General features: G+C 36.0%; 2 protein-coding genes across 5 annotated transcripts in view; one reads left to right on the top strand and one right to left on the bottom strand.

The window, feature by feature from the left end:
• The window catches only part of LOC108382557 (synaptic vesicle 2-related protein), a 281392-nt gene that overhangs the window by 114886 nt on the left and 151319 nt on the right, over positions 1 to 15187 (top strand). For all 4 annotated transcript variants that reach the window (XM_017638936.1, XM_017638929.1, XM_017638924.1 and 1 more), the window contains one exon: positions 9963 to 10357. In XM_017638936.1, coding sequence (XP_017494425.1) covers positions 9963 to 10357 — 395 coding nt within the window. The remainder of the gene's footprint in view (positions 1 to 9962; positions 10358 to 15187) is intronic.
• Positions 8256 to 9455, bottom strand: LOC108382626 (uncharacterized). Its single transcript, XM_017639004.1, has 2 exons — positions 9190 to 9455; positions 8256 to 8964 (listed from the first exon to the last, which is right to left on the bottom strand). Exons 1-2 carry the CDS (start codon positions 9303 to 9305, stop codon positions 8760 to 8762), a joined length of 321 nt encoding a protein of 106 aa, XP_017494493.1. The 5' UTR covers positions 9306 to 9455; the 3' UTR covers positions 8256 to 8759.

Genomic DNA, 15187 nt, shown 5'->3' with positions numbered 1-15187 from the left:
AGCCGGGCCCCCCCTGCCCCTACCTGGCTACGCCCATGTCTACGCGTCTTGCTATTGATCGGTAGTTTACGTACGCTTGCAGAAACTGGTTTATGCTTACTCACACTTGACCCGAACGATGAGAGTAAAGGAGGGAAAGTATTTGCGCGGCGATCGGATGTCTTGTTAGGCCCTTTAAATGGAATTGCGCAGGAGTTTAATACATATAACGGGTGATTTTTTTGAGGTTAGGATTTTCATGCATTAGTATTTGACAGATCACGTGGGATTTCAGACATGGTGTCAAAGAGAAAGATGCTCAGTATGNGTTACGCGAAGCACGCTTTCGTCGTTTCGTCATATATTGCTTGGTAGCGGCAGAGCTGAAATGCGCAATGAGTTCGTTCATACATACATATATATGTATACATATATATATGTATACATACATACGAGATTCAAGCATACATATATACATATCGAGCCCTAACCGCCAAAATAACGTAAGCGACACTTTTTTCAAAGTTTTCTTTTTGATGCAGAAATATTCCTAGAGCATCTAGATGCATTTCTGCATCAAAAAGAAAATTTTGAAAAAAATGTCGCTTACGTTATTTTGGCGGTTAGGGCTCGATATGTAGGTACTCGTACGCGTCATGCGTCGCTTTATTTCCCTTTTCCCCTTCCCTATACTACCTATATCTTCCTTCTCACTCATGTAACGATTTCACTTTTAAAAATTTCACTCTCCATTTTTGCGACACCGCCGCCTACGAAGTTTCACTTAAAAAATCGCGAATACCTTGACCAAACTATATGATTTTTGTTCTGTTTTTGTTTGTCGCAATACAAGAATGACGTAGGAAAAATTAAATTTCTAAAACGTCAAAAGGAAACCCCGGAAAATCTAAAAATCAATATTTGCATCAATTGCAAACCCTCGGGAACAGCTTGACCGATTTGGAGATTTGTTTTTTGTCTTGTTCGTCCCAATATACATAGATATACCAAAAATACACATAAAAAATAATATGCGATTAAACAGAATTAAGTTCCCTAGATTTGTAAAATATCACACTGTGGGACGGGTAGTACGGAAATACGCTCCGTTGGTGGGTAAACATGCACTAAGAGCCAGCTTTTCAGGACACGGATGTGGTTTAAACTTAATTCAAACGCTCGAGCTGCCTGGTTCAAGCAAAGATTAGGCATTCAAATGTCAGCCAGCAGTTCGATATAAACACAGATAACGTGATCTATGTATGTTTAAACTGGCACTGAAAAACTGGCCCGAACTCTTTTATTTTTCGCGCTGACAACATTAGCGGAAAATAATATACCAGGGAACATTTTTTAAACTTGAAAAAATTTAAATATTTGACTTTAAATTTTGAATTCATAAAAACACAGTCCACAGGGCCTCATTTCATTCCACTGTGTGACGTATCGGCATGTATGTGCCAGTGTAGATATGCTGTTTTTGATCAGGATACAAGTTCCGGCTGAATTACGGAAAAATTTTAGATACGGAATTTTTTTTTTAGATACCCACTTTTTAATCAGGATTTCTCGAAAATCTGTAGATACGACAAACATTAAAATTTAGAACTGCAATATTGATTGTGTTTGTTGAGTGCGGGTGTGTGTTGTCGCTGCTCAGTATCGCGCATTTTTGCTGTATTCAAGTTAATATAATATCTCAAATCTGGTCGAGTGTGAACGCATAGATCAAGCGATTACAGAAAGTGATAAAAACATTCTTTTTGCGATTAATTATTGATTTCAACCCACAAAAGAAGAAAAAAGAGGCAAAACATAAACACACAAATCATCAAAAACAATAACACCGCAAAAACAATAACACCTCAACGTGCCCGTTACTGCATTTTCTTCCACTGTGCTTTCATCAGCTGTTCTCTTATCAGCTGCTTTTTGTATCGGCTGTTCCTCATACGTTTTGAGCGCCATCTATCTGTGAGTTTCGTAGTCTTTGGAAGTTAATTTGCTGAAGATAAACTTTTCTGCGAATACGTACGTATCGTACACCTATCGCCTCCAAAGACTCGAGCTGTATTGGATAAGGCGAAATCTTCTGATAGTCCGCCTTCTGCATGGCTCCTACGAATTGAGGAGAAGATGCAAAGTATGATGAGTCAGCTGACGGCACGTATGAAAGAGTTCGAAGAGAGAATGATGCGGAGGCTCAGTGAGATGGCTGCTGATATCCAAACTGTGAAGATGAGAATGACACAGCTGGAAGACCGAGTAGCTAAAACTGAGCGGGAGTGTGCACATGTGGCCGAGCTTAGGAAAGAAATGCAGCTATTGCTGTCAAGCATCGGAGAATATGAGAATTCCTCCGTTGCTAATGATATCATAATTAATGGCATACCAAATGCATGATGAACATCTGAGCGATGTGTTCAACGGCATCTGCAAGGCTGTCCAAGTGAATACTCCCCCTATTCGTGCTGTCTTTCGTGTACGCAAAAATAACAGCAAAAGTTCGCCTATTATAGTAAAGCTTGTCTCCTGGGGTGATCGATCACTTTATTTATGGCGCTGACGAAATTTTTCAGGCTGAAGAAGAGGGGAATAATAATGCGCGACATTGTCCGTCACACCGATAAGCGCACATATGTTCACGAAGGCCAAAAGTAACCGCGAACTCCTTCAATTTGCCTTGCAGCTGAAGAAGCGGAAGCGCTTATCATCTACCTTCTCTATTCGCGGTAATATTTATGTGAGAGTCCAACCACAAAGTGAAGCAATAAAAGTTGCCAACAAAGAAGAAGTTGAACGTGTTTTGGCTAAAGGCGCATGACTACTCTGTGGACACCTGACTTCGTTATTGTTTATTCGTATGTCTTTCCTTTCTTCTCAATCCCTTATTGTCTTTTTATGTATGTGTGCTGTCGAAAATCTCTCTGTCTTGTGAAATATTACAATCGTACTCATTTGCATTTTAAATGTATATATACATGCACTTGTAGTTGTCTCTCTCCGTACTTAGTTCAATGATAGTAAACCCAGCAAATAAAAGGGCCTCCAGTGTTGGTGGAAACCATAAGATGTTATAAGACATTTTATGTAAGCAGTCGATGAGCCTTAATGTGGTGGTTAGTGGCGATAAACTAGACTACGTTAGGAATGTCTTTGAGGAATCCTCTGTTGACGTAATTTGTGTCAGTGAAACTTGGTTTATCCCCACTGCTTCAGACTTCTTCTACAGTATTCCAAGCTACAATCTTCTTCGCCATGACCGCAGTACCCAAAGAGGGGGAGGTGTTGCAATTTATTGCAAATCATCTTTAAAAGTACGTCTTCTGGCCGAATCTCATAACTCAAATACAGAGTTCATTATAGCTGAGGTTTCTGATGGTGTAACAAGCATTTTAGTGTCGTGTGTAAATAATCCCCGTAAGTGTTGTTTGTTGGACCCTTTTTTTGTTGAACTGTCTATGTTTCTACTTGACTATAAATTTTATGTAATCTGTGGTGATTTTAATGTGAACCTCCTCCTAAATGACACTTATGCTGATAAATTATATAACCATGTAACTGCGGCTGGTCTTGCCATAGTCAGTAAAACTGCACCGACGAGATTTGCCAATAATTCAAAGCCTAGCCTCTTAGATTATTTTATTTCTTCAAGTATGAAACATATTCTCAAATTTGACCAAATATTGTTTATTTCTGACCATGATTTAGTATTTTGTACTGTAGATGTTATGTTCGATCGTCCGTTTCTTAGAAGTACATTCCCGTATCGTGATTTCAAAGCCATAAATATGGATGAGTTATATCAAAGTCTGTCAAGTGTGAATTGGAACGACTGTTGGTTTTGTAATTCTGTCGTTGATAAGCTTCTTTTTCTTAATGAAGTTCTGACTAATATATTTGATAGTCATGTTCCTCTCTTGCCCTTGGTTCAATAAAAAAAGTAGACTCGGCTATAAAATATAGCAATAGGCTATAAGTCAAATGGAGAAGGGCATAGACTGATTTCGCATGGTCCCAATATAAAACAGCTAGAAATAAAGCTACATCAATTATTAAACAAGCAAAGATCGCATACTGTAGCGCTAAATTGGATCCGTCACTCCCTTCCAAAGATTTGTGGAGGAACTTAAAAAACTTGAAAGTTCACGGTAGTTCGAAGCCTGAGTGTGATTTAGACCCTAATGTATTGAAGGAGCTATTTACGGCTACGGGTAGTAATAAAAGTTCTCCTCACACTTCGAATACTCTCTGGGCTCACACAGCTTTGGAAGAGGAATTTCAATTTGTGGGAGTAAGGGAATTTGAAGTTATGAAAGCTATATGGTGTATTAGATCCGATGCTGTTGGTGACGATGGAATCTCCTTGAAATTTGTCAAACTTGTGCTGCCGTTAATTTTGGGCACCAATACCCACATTATTAACCATTGCTTTACGACATCTTGTTTTCCTGCGGAGTGGAAAAGACCCGTCATACTCCGATTAGCCAAGAAGAGTGCGCCTACTAATCCTAACGATTATAGGCCATTGCTTTACGACATCTTGTTTCCTTGCGGAGTGGAAAAGAGCCGTCATACTCCCAGTAGCCAAGAAGAGTGCGCCTACTAATCCTAACGATTATAGGCCGATCAGTATGTTACCAGGCCTAGCAAAAGTATGTGAGTCCTTGATGGCAGTGCAAATTTTGGCGTTTATCACATTTAATAATCTATTATCTCCTCTACAGTCAGGGTTTAGACCAAAGCATAGCTGCTTCACTGCAATGATGAAAATACTGGATGACATAAGAATACATTTTGACAACAGTGATTTAACTCTTCTATGTCTTTTAGACTGGCTTATGCCGATGACATCGACATCATCGGTAACAAAAACCGCGAAGTCTGTTCTGCCTTTTCCAAGTTGGATAGGGAAGCAAAGCGAATGGGTCTGGTGGTAAACGAGGACAAGACGAAGTATCTCCTGTCATCAAACAAACAGTCAGCACATTCGCGCCTTGGCACCCACGTCACTGTTGACAGTTACAATTTCGAGAAAGTAGAGAATTTCGTTTACTTGGGAACCAGCATTAACACCGATAATAATGTCAGCATTGAAATCCAACGTAGAATCACTCTTGCCAACAAGTGCTACTTTGGACTGAGTAGGCAATTCAGGAGTAAAGTCCTCTCTCGACGTACGAAAACCACGCTCTATAAGTCACTCATCATGCCCGTGCTGGTATATGGCGCAGAAGCATGGACAATGACAACATCCGATGAGGCGGCTCTTGGAGTGTTTGAGAGAAAGATTTTGCGGAAGATTTACGGGCCTTTACGCGTTGGCGACGGCGAGTACCGCAGACGATGGAACGATGAGCTGTATGAGCTTTACAACGATATGGACATAGTGCAGCGAATTAAAATACAGCGGCTCCGCTGGCTTGGCCATGTCGTTCGAATGGACACCGACGCTCCAGCTCTGAAAGTATTCAACTCGGAACCCGCTGGTGGTAGCAGAGGAAGAGGGAGGCCCCCACTGCGATGGAAAGATCAGGTGGAGAAGGACTTGGCTTCACTTGGCGTTTCCAATTGGCGTCAGTTGGCACAGAGGAGAAACGACTGGCGTGCTTTGCTGAACTCGGCCAAAATCGCTTAGGCGGTTACAGCTCCAAAAAAGAAGAAGAAGAGATGTCTTTTAGATTTCTCTAAGGCATTTGACACGGGTAACCATGGTATTTTATGTAAGAAACTTAAACATTATTTTGGTTTTTCTGATAATTCCTTAAAATTTGTGATGAGTTACTTAGAAGGTTGGGTACAAAAAGTGAATACGAAGAATGCTCTCTCTAGTTTTAGAGCTGTGTCAGCTGGTGTCCCGCAGGGGTCTGTCCTAGGCCTGCTTTTGTTCAGTACGTTCGTCAATGATGTGTTCTCCATGCGTATGCCGATGATATTCAAGTGTATTTGTCCAGTCGTGTAGGTCTTGTTGAGGATTTGTGTTTCAAACTAAATAGTGATTTGTCTGCTATATCGCAATGGGCAAGTGATGACTATTTATGCCTAAATGTTTCTAAGTCCTTTGTGTTGCCAATATGTAATAGTGTAGTGCATGTTGAAAATATTCCAGAATTGTTTAATGTTTACAAACAAGATCAAAAGTTTAGGCTTTGTCATTAACTCAAGGTTGTTCTTTTCCGACCACGTTAATAGTGTCGTCAGTAGTGTGTATTCCGTTCTACGTAGGCTGAGAATTTCTGCCTCATTTACGCCATTGGAAACTAGGCGTAAGCTAGCTAGACAACTCATCTTGCCCCACATAACGTACTCTGAACTTGTCTACAGCAAGTCTGACTCAATCTCCTCTCACAAAATCAATGTTATTTTCAACAATGTCACCCGTTACGTGTATGGTCTAAAAAAGTCCGACCACATATCCCTATGGAAAAATGAAATTTTGGGGTGTAGCATTACTGAGCATCTTGCTGCTAGGAATTGCATATTTCTATATAAATTATTGGAATGGAAATCTCCACTGTATTTATATGAGAAGCTAAATCCAGCAAAATCCAGTAGACGCCATAACCTGATAGTCCCGAAATACAGATACCTAGCCTCGTCGAGATTTTTCTTCGTCAACGCTGTGAGGCCCTGGAACATTCATGCCTATTCCGGTAACCGACGGATGCCTTTCGCGGGGAACGCGAATCGTATTGAGAAGTTTTGGTATTCTCATATCCGATCGATAAAGAAGTTCGCGGATAAAAAACGGTTGATAAAGCAGTTCAAAAATTTACTGTATTCCAATAACCGCAATAGAAACGCAGTAGCTGTCATTTGTACTGTTTGTCATTCGCGATAAAACAGTTGCGGATTTAATTTCGATTTTTACAATTGCGCAGTATTTTCATACCATCATGGAATTTAATAAAAAGTAAGTAAGTTTTTGTATTTTTGGGTAAAAATGATCTAATTCTACAAACTTTAAAATAGAAGTCGTACCACAAACCGTGAGCAATTTTCGCTGCTAGTTGAGAGAATGAAGCTTAACGGGGATATTGCCAAGAACATGACCAAACAATCGCCGGAGGTAGTGTCAGTGTTTTGGTCAACCTTAAGCACAGACTTGAATGCATTGGGACCTCCGGCAAAATCGGTTTCAGAATAGAAGAAGGTATACATAAAATGTGCATATGTAAAATTCAACTTGTTCTATATGGATTTCCTTAATCTTAGGTATGGTCAGATTTTAAGGCTTCAATTGAAAAAAATATGTCACACAACAGGAGCCAAATGCAAGCCACAGGTGGAGGTCCAAATGCAGAAATTGCATTGACTGCTTTGGAAGAGGAAGTTGCGCAGCGGATTTGCATTCAAGACACCATAACGGGTGTTTCAGGGCGCAATAATTATGGTGTCCCACAGGAGCCACGCGTAGGCCAAATTGAAAGCACGAACAGCGTGCCAACTAGTGGAGTGACATCAGATGAAAGCATACCTGAAGCAATTTCAGCTACAAGTACTCGACCCCAAAGCAGAGTACCAAAAAAAAGAAAATGTTGAAAACGCAAATAGATTTACAAAAAAAATTTCATCAGAAAGTTTCGTCCAGTTTGGTTAAACACAAAAAGCAATTTGTGGTTTTAAATCACAGTTTGAAAAATATTCAAAATACAATGGACAGCATTAATGAGAACGTAGCAGATATGAGTACAACTCTGAAACATTTAATTGCTGAAACAAAGAGACACAATTTAGCAATGGAAAACATATTGAAAGAAAAGACTCGACTAAAACAACAAATTTTAGAGCTGGAGCTACAAAGAATAAACGACAGTCTTATTTAATGCATTTTTAGATACCAACGTTCCCAACTTTGTCATGAAGGCATTTTTTTTGTACTTTTTATTAAAATAAAACATATTTTACAAGAAACTTTGGAGCATTTGATTACGCAGAGTAACTGCTTCAGTATAATACCTATCCATTCGTTCAATTTCAGAAAAATTGTTCTCTGAATCCTCAGAATCATTAAAGTTTTTAAGGTATTCATCATGAATATTGTAGTAAATTGAATTATGAAGTGCTGCAGCTACGTTTATAATTTGAATAGCCTTATCAGGAGAATAATGAAGTTGACGTGCTGACAGGAGACACCTACACCAATTTTTCCAAACACCAATTGTTCTCTCTACTATGTTACGCCCAGCACTGTGCCATTTGTTGAAACGGCTTTGGGGGGTATTAGGGGCAGGATTTCGAAAAGGAGTTACAAGCCAAGGTGCAAGACCGTATCCTGCGTCCCCTACGAATAAAATGTTCAATTAAAACGAGCTCGTAAATAATAGGAAAATGTTTACCTAATAACCGTAAATTTCTGTTTCCATTTTCGTATTGCGCTTGAAAGTACTGTGATATATCGCTATTAAGCCAAACAGAGGAGTCGTGTGTTGAACCAGGGTACTTCGCGTTAATGTACCTTATGCGCTGTTTGTGATCACAGATCTTAAAACATGTAAAATAAAAACTAAACAAAATTCGTATAAACAGAGTTTTTCTACTTACAACCAGCACATTGGACTATAGAAACCTTTCCTATTGTAAAAAATATGGGAATTCGCTCCCGAAGGCTTTGCTATCCTCATGTGCGTCCCATCAACACACATGACAATGCCAGGAATTTTTGATTTGTTGAAAAAGTAACTCCTGGACTCCATTTGTTCATCTTCATTCATTTTTAGTGTAATCCAGTTTGGACACAATTCGGTTTCAATAATATCTAGAACTTGAGAAAATATTTTTTAGACTGTTGGTTGGGCTATTCCAACCATGTAGTCCTTGCCAACTCCATTTTGGTAGCTTCCTTCAGCTAACAATCTTAGGCAAACAGATAGTTTTTGTTGATGACTTATTGCTGTGGATTTAATCACTGGCGGCATTTTATTACAGATTATCCTTAAAACGTGTTTATATGCCACTTTGTTCAGGCGAAATTGCTTAACGAACCTGTTGAATCAAAAATACATATTGCCGTACATGTATTATTAAAATAAATACAACGTTAATACAAGAAGATTTAACTTACTCCNATACAGATTATCCTTAAAACTAGTTTATATTCCACTTTGTTCAGGCGAAATTGCTTAACGAACCTGTTGAATCAAAAACACATATTGCCGTACATGTATTATTAAAATAAATACAACGTTAATACAAGAAGATTTAACTTACTCCACATCAGGCAGCTCGAAAATGTTAGCTGCTCTATCCCTCACAGATCGTCTAACGTTTGCTGCGATACTTCCCGTTTCGTCATTAAAATTCAAATAAAAGGCTATTGTATCCATTTTTCCGAAATTTTTTTGTTGAAATTATAAATTAAACGCAACTAACAACAACGAACTGTCAGAACAAACTTTTGACACATTCCACTAGGTGAGTCGATAAAGAAGTCATCCGACGGATATCGTAATAGAGAAAAATTTTACAAGTGAATCGAGTGCGGATCGGATTAGATTCGCGCGAATAGCATGCGTCGGTTACCGGAATAGGCATGATTATCCCCGAGTCCGTTAAATCTGTACTGAATAGGAGTAACTACAAGGCGATAATACTTAATTACTTCAAGTCCATGTAGTGAGTGCGATTGTGATAAATAATTTTCTTATCTTTCCTCCCTTCTCTTCCCTTATCTTTTCTGGTAGTCTTCATATTTTATTTTTTTGTATCTTGTTAACAAAAAAATTCACATATAAGTAATTCTTATTTTTAGTCGTAAGCTCACTTAATTTTAGTTTAAGTCCATTTCAATAATATAATGTTACTTAATTAAGTTCATGTACTATTAAAAGATTATTGTCTTACATGTACAACCACTGTTCCCTGTTAAATAAATAAATAAATAGCTTTATAGTCATTTAAATAACAAATAATTTTGTATTTGTAAGACTGTAAATAACTAATTTTTGATGAAAAATGCAGATACCAATTTTTTATAATTACAGATTGCAAAGGATAATAACAGACAAATGTTAATCGGTCGTCTAATAGTTGACTATGAAACCAATTCACCTGTTCAAATGAGAACATTACTTAAACCCGAACTAAGGAAAATAACACTCCTGCTCTGGTTTCTATGGATGTCATGTGCGTTCTGCTATTACGGCTTGGTATTGATAACTGTAGAGTTATTTCTTAAGGACAAAGTTAATTCCGTAAATCAGGGATGCAGCACATTCAATACACAAGATTTTATGGACCTATTGTGGATTACTTTCTCTGAATTTCCTGGAATATTTGTAACAATAGCTATTATTAAACGATGTGGCAAGAAAAAAACGATGGCCATGCAATTTCTAATTTTTTCTGGATGTGTTTCAATACTATCGCTTATTAAAAGGTACGTTTAATTCAAGCTATACATACCGTTATACTGAATGCCATAGAACATTTTAATGCTCTTACTCAGATGGTTATCTTAATTAAACAGTCTCGATGTTTCCCTTTCTTGAGAGTTCTGAGCGTCTAATATGTATTGCAATTCGAAAGGCGACACTGACTGATACAAATTCATAGTGCAATGTAATTGAATCTTATTTCTTTTTGGAATCGCAATGCAGAGTAGACCCTTGGAATACCAATTATAAGTCAGTTCATGGTCAAATTTTGTGCAAAATTTTAACTAAAAGAGCCATTTCAGTATGAAGAACAACTTATAATTCGCAGATGGTCCTCACTAATACTCATAGTGATGGGTAATAATATCCATAGATAATATTACCTTTTTGAATCGAAGTAAAGTCCAAGGACGTTATTGATCTTTTAAAACACCATTGAAAAAAACCACTTTTAACATATGTACATAGTATTTATACAGCTTTAAAAGTGCATAACATCGCTGCGGCCAACGTTCGCGGTCCAACCAGCATCGCGCCGAGCCGTTTTCGGCCGCTCCCCTCCATTAAAAAAAAATGCTTTTTACAAATTTCATAAAAATGGGCGCGTTTCTAAGATGCAACTGTTTACCCCAACAGTAGCGGAAATTCTGTCAACTGTTGGGTCCAACAGTTACGTCTTAGAAACAGTATGATGCATGAACTGCCAAACAAACAGCTGATATTTGTAAACAAGCAAAATTAAATAAAAGAGCCCAAAAATAAAAAAATTTACTAAGCCAAAAATATGAACACATGAACACTAAAGCATCCCAACTTAAGCTACTATTCCATACGAACACAGGTACATATGGGTGTTTCCATGAAAATGTCAAACAGGGCTGAAAAAATAAAAACAACTGAAAAGGGTTTTTAAGACGAATTAATAAGAGAAAAATACTCGAATTTTTATATTATAGAAGTATTTCAGCTTATTGGAATTTTAAAACTCAAAAATGGAAGAGTAATACTGAATGTCTCTCGACTCAGTTTTTTCTAATGAAATTAACTATTTTCTCTTTCCTATTAACTAAATTAGGAAATTTGAAACATTACAATTACATCTTAAAATCAAATTTGCAATAACAACTAACTATAAAAATGAGAAAAAAGAGAAGTTAGAGCTCGAATAACGGTAATTTTTTGATTTCGATGTTTCCCTTTCTTGAGAGTTCTGAGCGTCTAATATGTATTGCAATTCGATAGCATTCTAATGCCGCCTACGTTATTCAAAAACTTTGTTTGTCTATTGGCAGTCGCAGGTAATGCAGATTACAATTCTTAAGCGAGAATTCTTCCAGTTAAAGATATACAGTAAAATTTTCTTTCCAACCGAAGTAAAAATATATTTTATTACCCTTTAAAGTTTGTCGCATACGTTATTGTAAGTACGAAAATTTCAATCAAATACATCAAAACCAATGTTAATTGCAAATTTTCCATTTAAATTATTTAGAATAGTTGTAAAACAATGAAACGGTGGCGAGAAGAGTTCTCAATAAAAACATTTTATTACTTATGAGAAAAATTGTCGCGTACGTTATTATTTTTTTTTAATATAAAACTAGCCAGAGATAATTTCTCTTAAAATATGAAAGGATTGTAAAGGTACATTATTTAGCTTAGTTTAGGAATTTTTAAAGAAAAGAAAAACTCCCATGATTCGCAGACTTTCGCATATATGCGTGTTTCCATGAAAATGTAAACCGAAAATGCAAGCAAATGAATTCAAACGGCTTTATAACTTTAAGTTTCGTATTCAGATGGCGTAAAAAGGGTTTTCAAAACGCGAAACGGTGGAGAGAAGAACTGAAAAAATTTAATTTAGTATGTGTTACTAGTAAAAATATTGTATGGGGGAAAAATCTGTCGCGTACGTTATGTCGCGTACGTTATTATATTTTTTTTTAATAAAAACTAACCAGAGATAATTTCTATCAAAAAATGGAAGGATTGTAAAGGTACATTATTTAGCTTAGTTTAGGAATTTTTAAAGAAAAGAAAAACTCTCATGATTCGCAGACTTTCGCATATTTGTATATGTGCCTTAAAACCACTTCTTTTTTTGTCGCGTACGTTATGACCTGGTTTTGAACGGATATTTTCCACACCAAAGTTTCGAGGCTGCTTATTTTTTTCTCAAACATAGTACCCTTTGGTTGCAACATAACCGTAATCTTTTTTTTTCTGTAACTTCTATTTTTGATAGATTTACGTTACTCTATAAGCGTACGAATGTCGCGTACGGCTGTATGGAAACACCCATATGTACTTACATATCGAGCCCTAACCGCCAAAATAACGTAAGCGAAATTTTTTCAAAATTTTCTTTTTGATGCAGAAATGCATCTAGATGTTCTAGGAATATGCATCAAAAAGAAAATTTCGAAAAAAAATATCGCTTACGTTATTTTGGCGGTTAGGGCTCGATATGCTTATAAGTCCACGAATTTTTTATTTATTTTAAATATACACGTGTATTTTATTTTATTTATAGCCAGTTTCATTTTTTTTAAATTTATTATGAAAACTGACGGAAGGGAAAAATCATTTTTTAGTTAAATTGTTGAGTTCATGTCGCGAAATAATTTTACGATGGAAAAATGGCGTCGAATCAGTAACCGTTCAGCTGAGCGGAACTACTCAACTGTGCGTTTCTAAATCAAGCGCTCAACAGTTTAACAACAGCTACGTCTTAGAAACGCGCCCAATGTGTTTGTTTTTTAGATACATGCATACTTCAAATATTTACAAATTTTATAAATACATATATGTAGGATGGCTTGCATAAGTCCACAATAAAACACCCGCGGATAGATTTAGATTTTGACAGTTTATTGTACATATACTTTAGGTGAACTTAGAATGTAAAATAGAAAGAGCTAAATATTGGCTATTAAAATAGCTTCGACCTAAAGTAAAAGCTTAAATTTTAGCGTCCGCGTCGGTTGCTTTTAGTTTGGTGACTGTCCCGTTTATTATTTTCTTGTCACTGTCCTTTTTATATTTTACTTTCCTCTCACTCAACGTTTGGACTACTGAAATTCGATTCGCATATGGGACTCGAAAAGCGGAGTAAAAACGATATTTTAGGGGCAGATTAACATTTTTTTTGTTCCATAGTATAAAAAAAAATACCTCTTTAGGTACTTTTTCAGTTCATCATATTTTTTTCCATACTTACGCATTATTTACATTCATATATGTATATTAGACTGCATCACTCCCCATACAAAAAAATCGGTACTATTTTTCCACTGGAATTATAAAATCTATTGGCGCGTATTCATAGTCCAGCAACTAAGTCGAAACTAACAAAGTTGCAACTTAAATTTAAGTACCAACTTAAAATTTACCTCTATTCATAGTCGCATTTCAGGCTTCAACTAAGTAGTTTCGACTTAGTTTACGATATAGCAAAACGATAGTGAAAATGTATCGATTTTTCTTTACGATATTTTGGAAAAATTACATTTTTATTAAATAATATCAAGTTTGATCATCCGTTTATGTAATTTTTATTTTCATTGCATGATTATGCAAAAGAATAAGGAATCATTTTCTTGTTAATTGTGTGAAATAGCCAGAACAACCGCAGTGATGTGAAGTCGATGTTTATCGAAAGCATGCTGTGAAACATACAAATGGTAGATATCTAAATGTTATGCACAAATTTACTTTAAAAGAACTAGCGTGAAACTGACTTATTATTTGAAAATTTATCTTAATTATTCCAATTATAAAATTGTGATGTAGCTATATTCGAATTGTAATACGCATTTAATTTCATCTTCCGATTAAAATGGATCGATCTTTGTAAATTTTAATTGGAGGTTATTCAATATTATCAAAATCACCCTCTACCAACTTAATTTTTACATATTTCGTCTGTTTTCCCTTAATTTGATAAAATACTTCTTCCTGGTTACGACTTAGTTGCAGCTGCAGCCGAAACTAAATTTTAAGTTGGTACTTAGCCAGAAAAGTCGAAACTAAGGCGACTATGAATAGAATAGTTTCGACTTAGTTGAGTACTAAATATGACTATGAATATGCGCCATTATATTTTAAGACGTGCACCAAAATATTTCGGAAAAATATTAAGATTTAAGTGAGCTGGACCGATTTGAAAATACCTCCAAAAATGGTGTTTTTTATGAACAAAAATAGTTTCTTAAAGATTTAAAAAAAAAAATCCCTTCAAATGACAAAAAGGTTTAAGCTTAAAATATTTGAAAAAAATTAAAAAAAATTTTGAACGGAATCGTAATGAGATTTTTGATGCTGTTTTTTAACTTTTTTCAAAGGTTGGTATAAGAAAAACTTGAATAACTGAACCTAGAGTTTAGACTCTTCCGATTTATTCTTGAGATGTGTCATTGGAAAGGTATTTTCTCACCCTTTTTATTTCTTTACTAATAAACTCATTCAAAGGATGGAAGAGAAAGGAAAGAGGAACGAACGTCATTCAAAGTTGAATTAAGATGTGTTGGTACTCGAGGAAAAAATATGGGATACGAATGACGTTTTTTGGCCAGATATAAAAACAGTGCGAAAATACCTTTCTACTGAGATCCCATAAGTCTAAATCAGAACATTTTTCGCCCAGTTATTCAAGTTTTTCGTAAATCAATCTTTGAAAAAGTAAAAAAACAACATCAAAAATCTGATTCTTACGATTCCGTTGAAAATATTTTTAAATATTTTTATGCAGATTTTTTAAGCTTAATCGAATTTGTCATCTGAGGGGACTTTTTTCAAAAAGTTCATTAGAAATTATTTTTATTCATAAAAAG

Source organism: Rhagoletis zephyria, unplaced genomic scaffold (assembly GCF_001687245.7).
Source record: "Rhagoletis zephyria isolate East Lansing unplaced genomic scaffold, Rhagoletis_zephyria_1.1 Rzeph_scaffold_00148, whole genome shotgun sequence".
Classification (NCBI taxonomy): domain Eukaryota; kingdom Metazoa; phylum Arthropoda; class Insecta; order Diptera; family Tephritidae; genus Rhagoletis; species Rhagoletis zephyria.
The sequence above is the reverse complement of the archived record's forward strand: the minus strand, read 5'-3'. Positions and strand labels throughout refer to the sequence as shown.

What these genes read in the sequence shown, in the direction of transcription:
- LOC108382626 (XM_017639004.1), bottom strand. Translation starts at nt 9,305, where the DNA reads ATGGATACAATAGCCTTTTATTTGAATTTTAATGACGAAACGGGAAGT. An exon ending in TTCGAGCTGCCTGATGTGGA is followed by an intron (nt 8,965 to 9,189) that starts GTAAGTTAAATC and finishes TTGATTCAACAG; the next exon opens with GTTCGTTAAGCAATTTCGCC.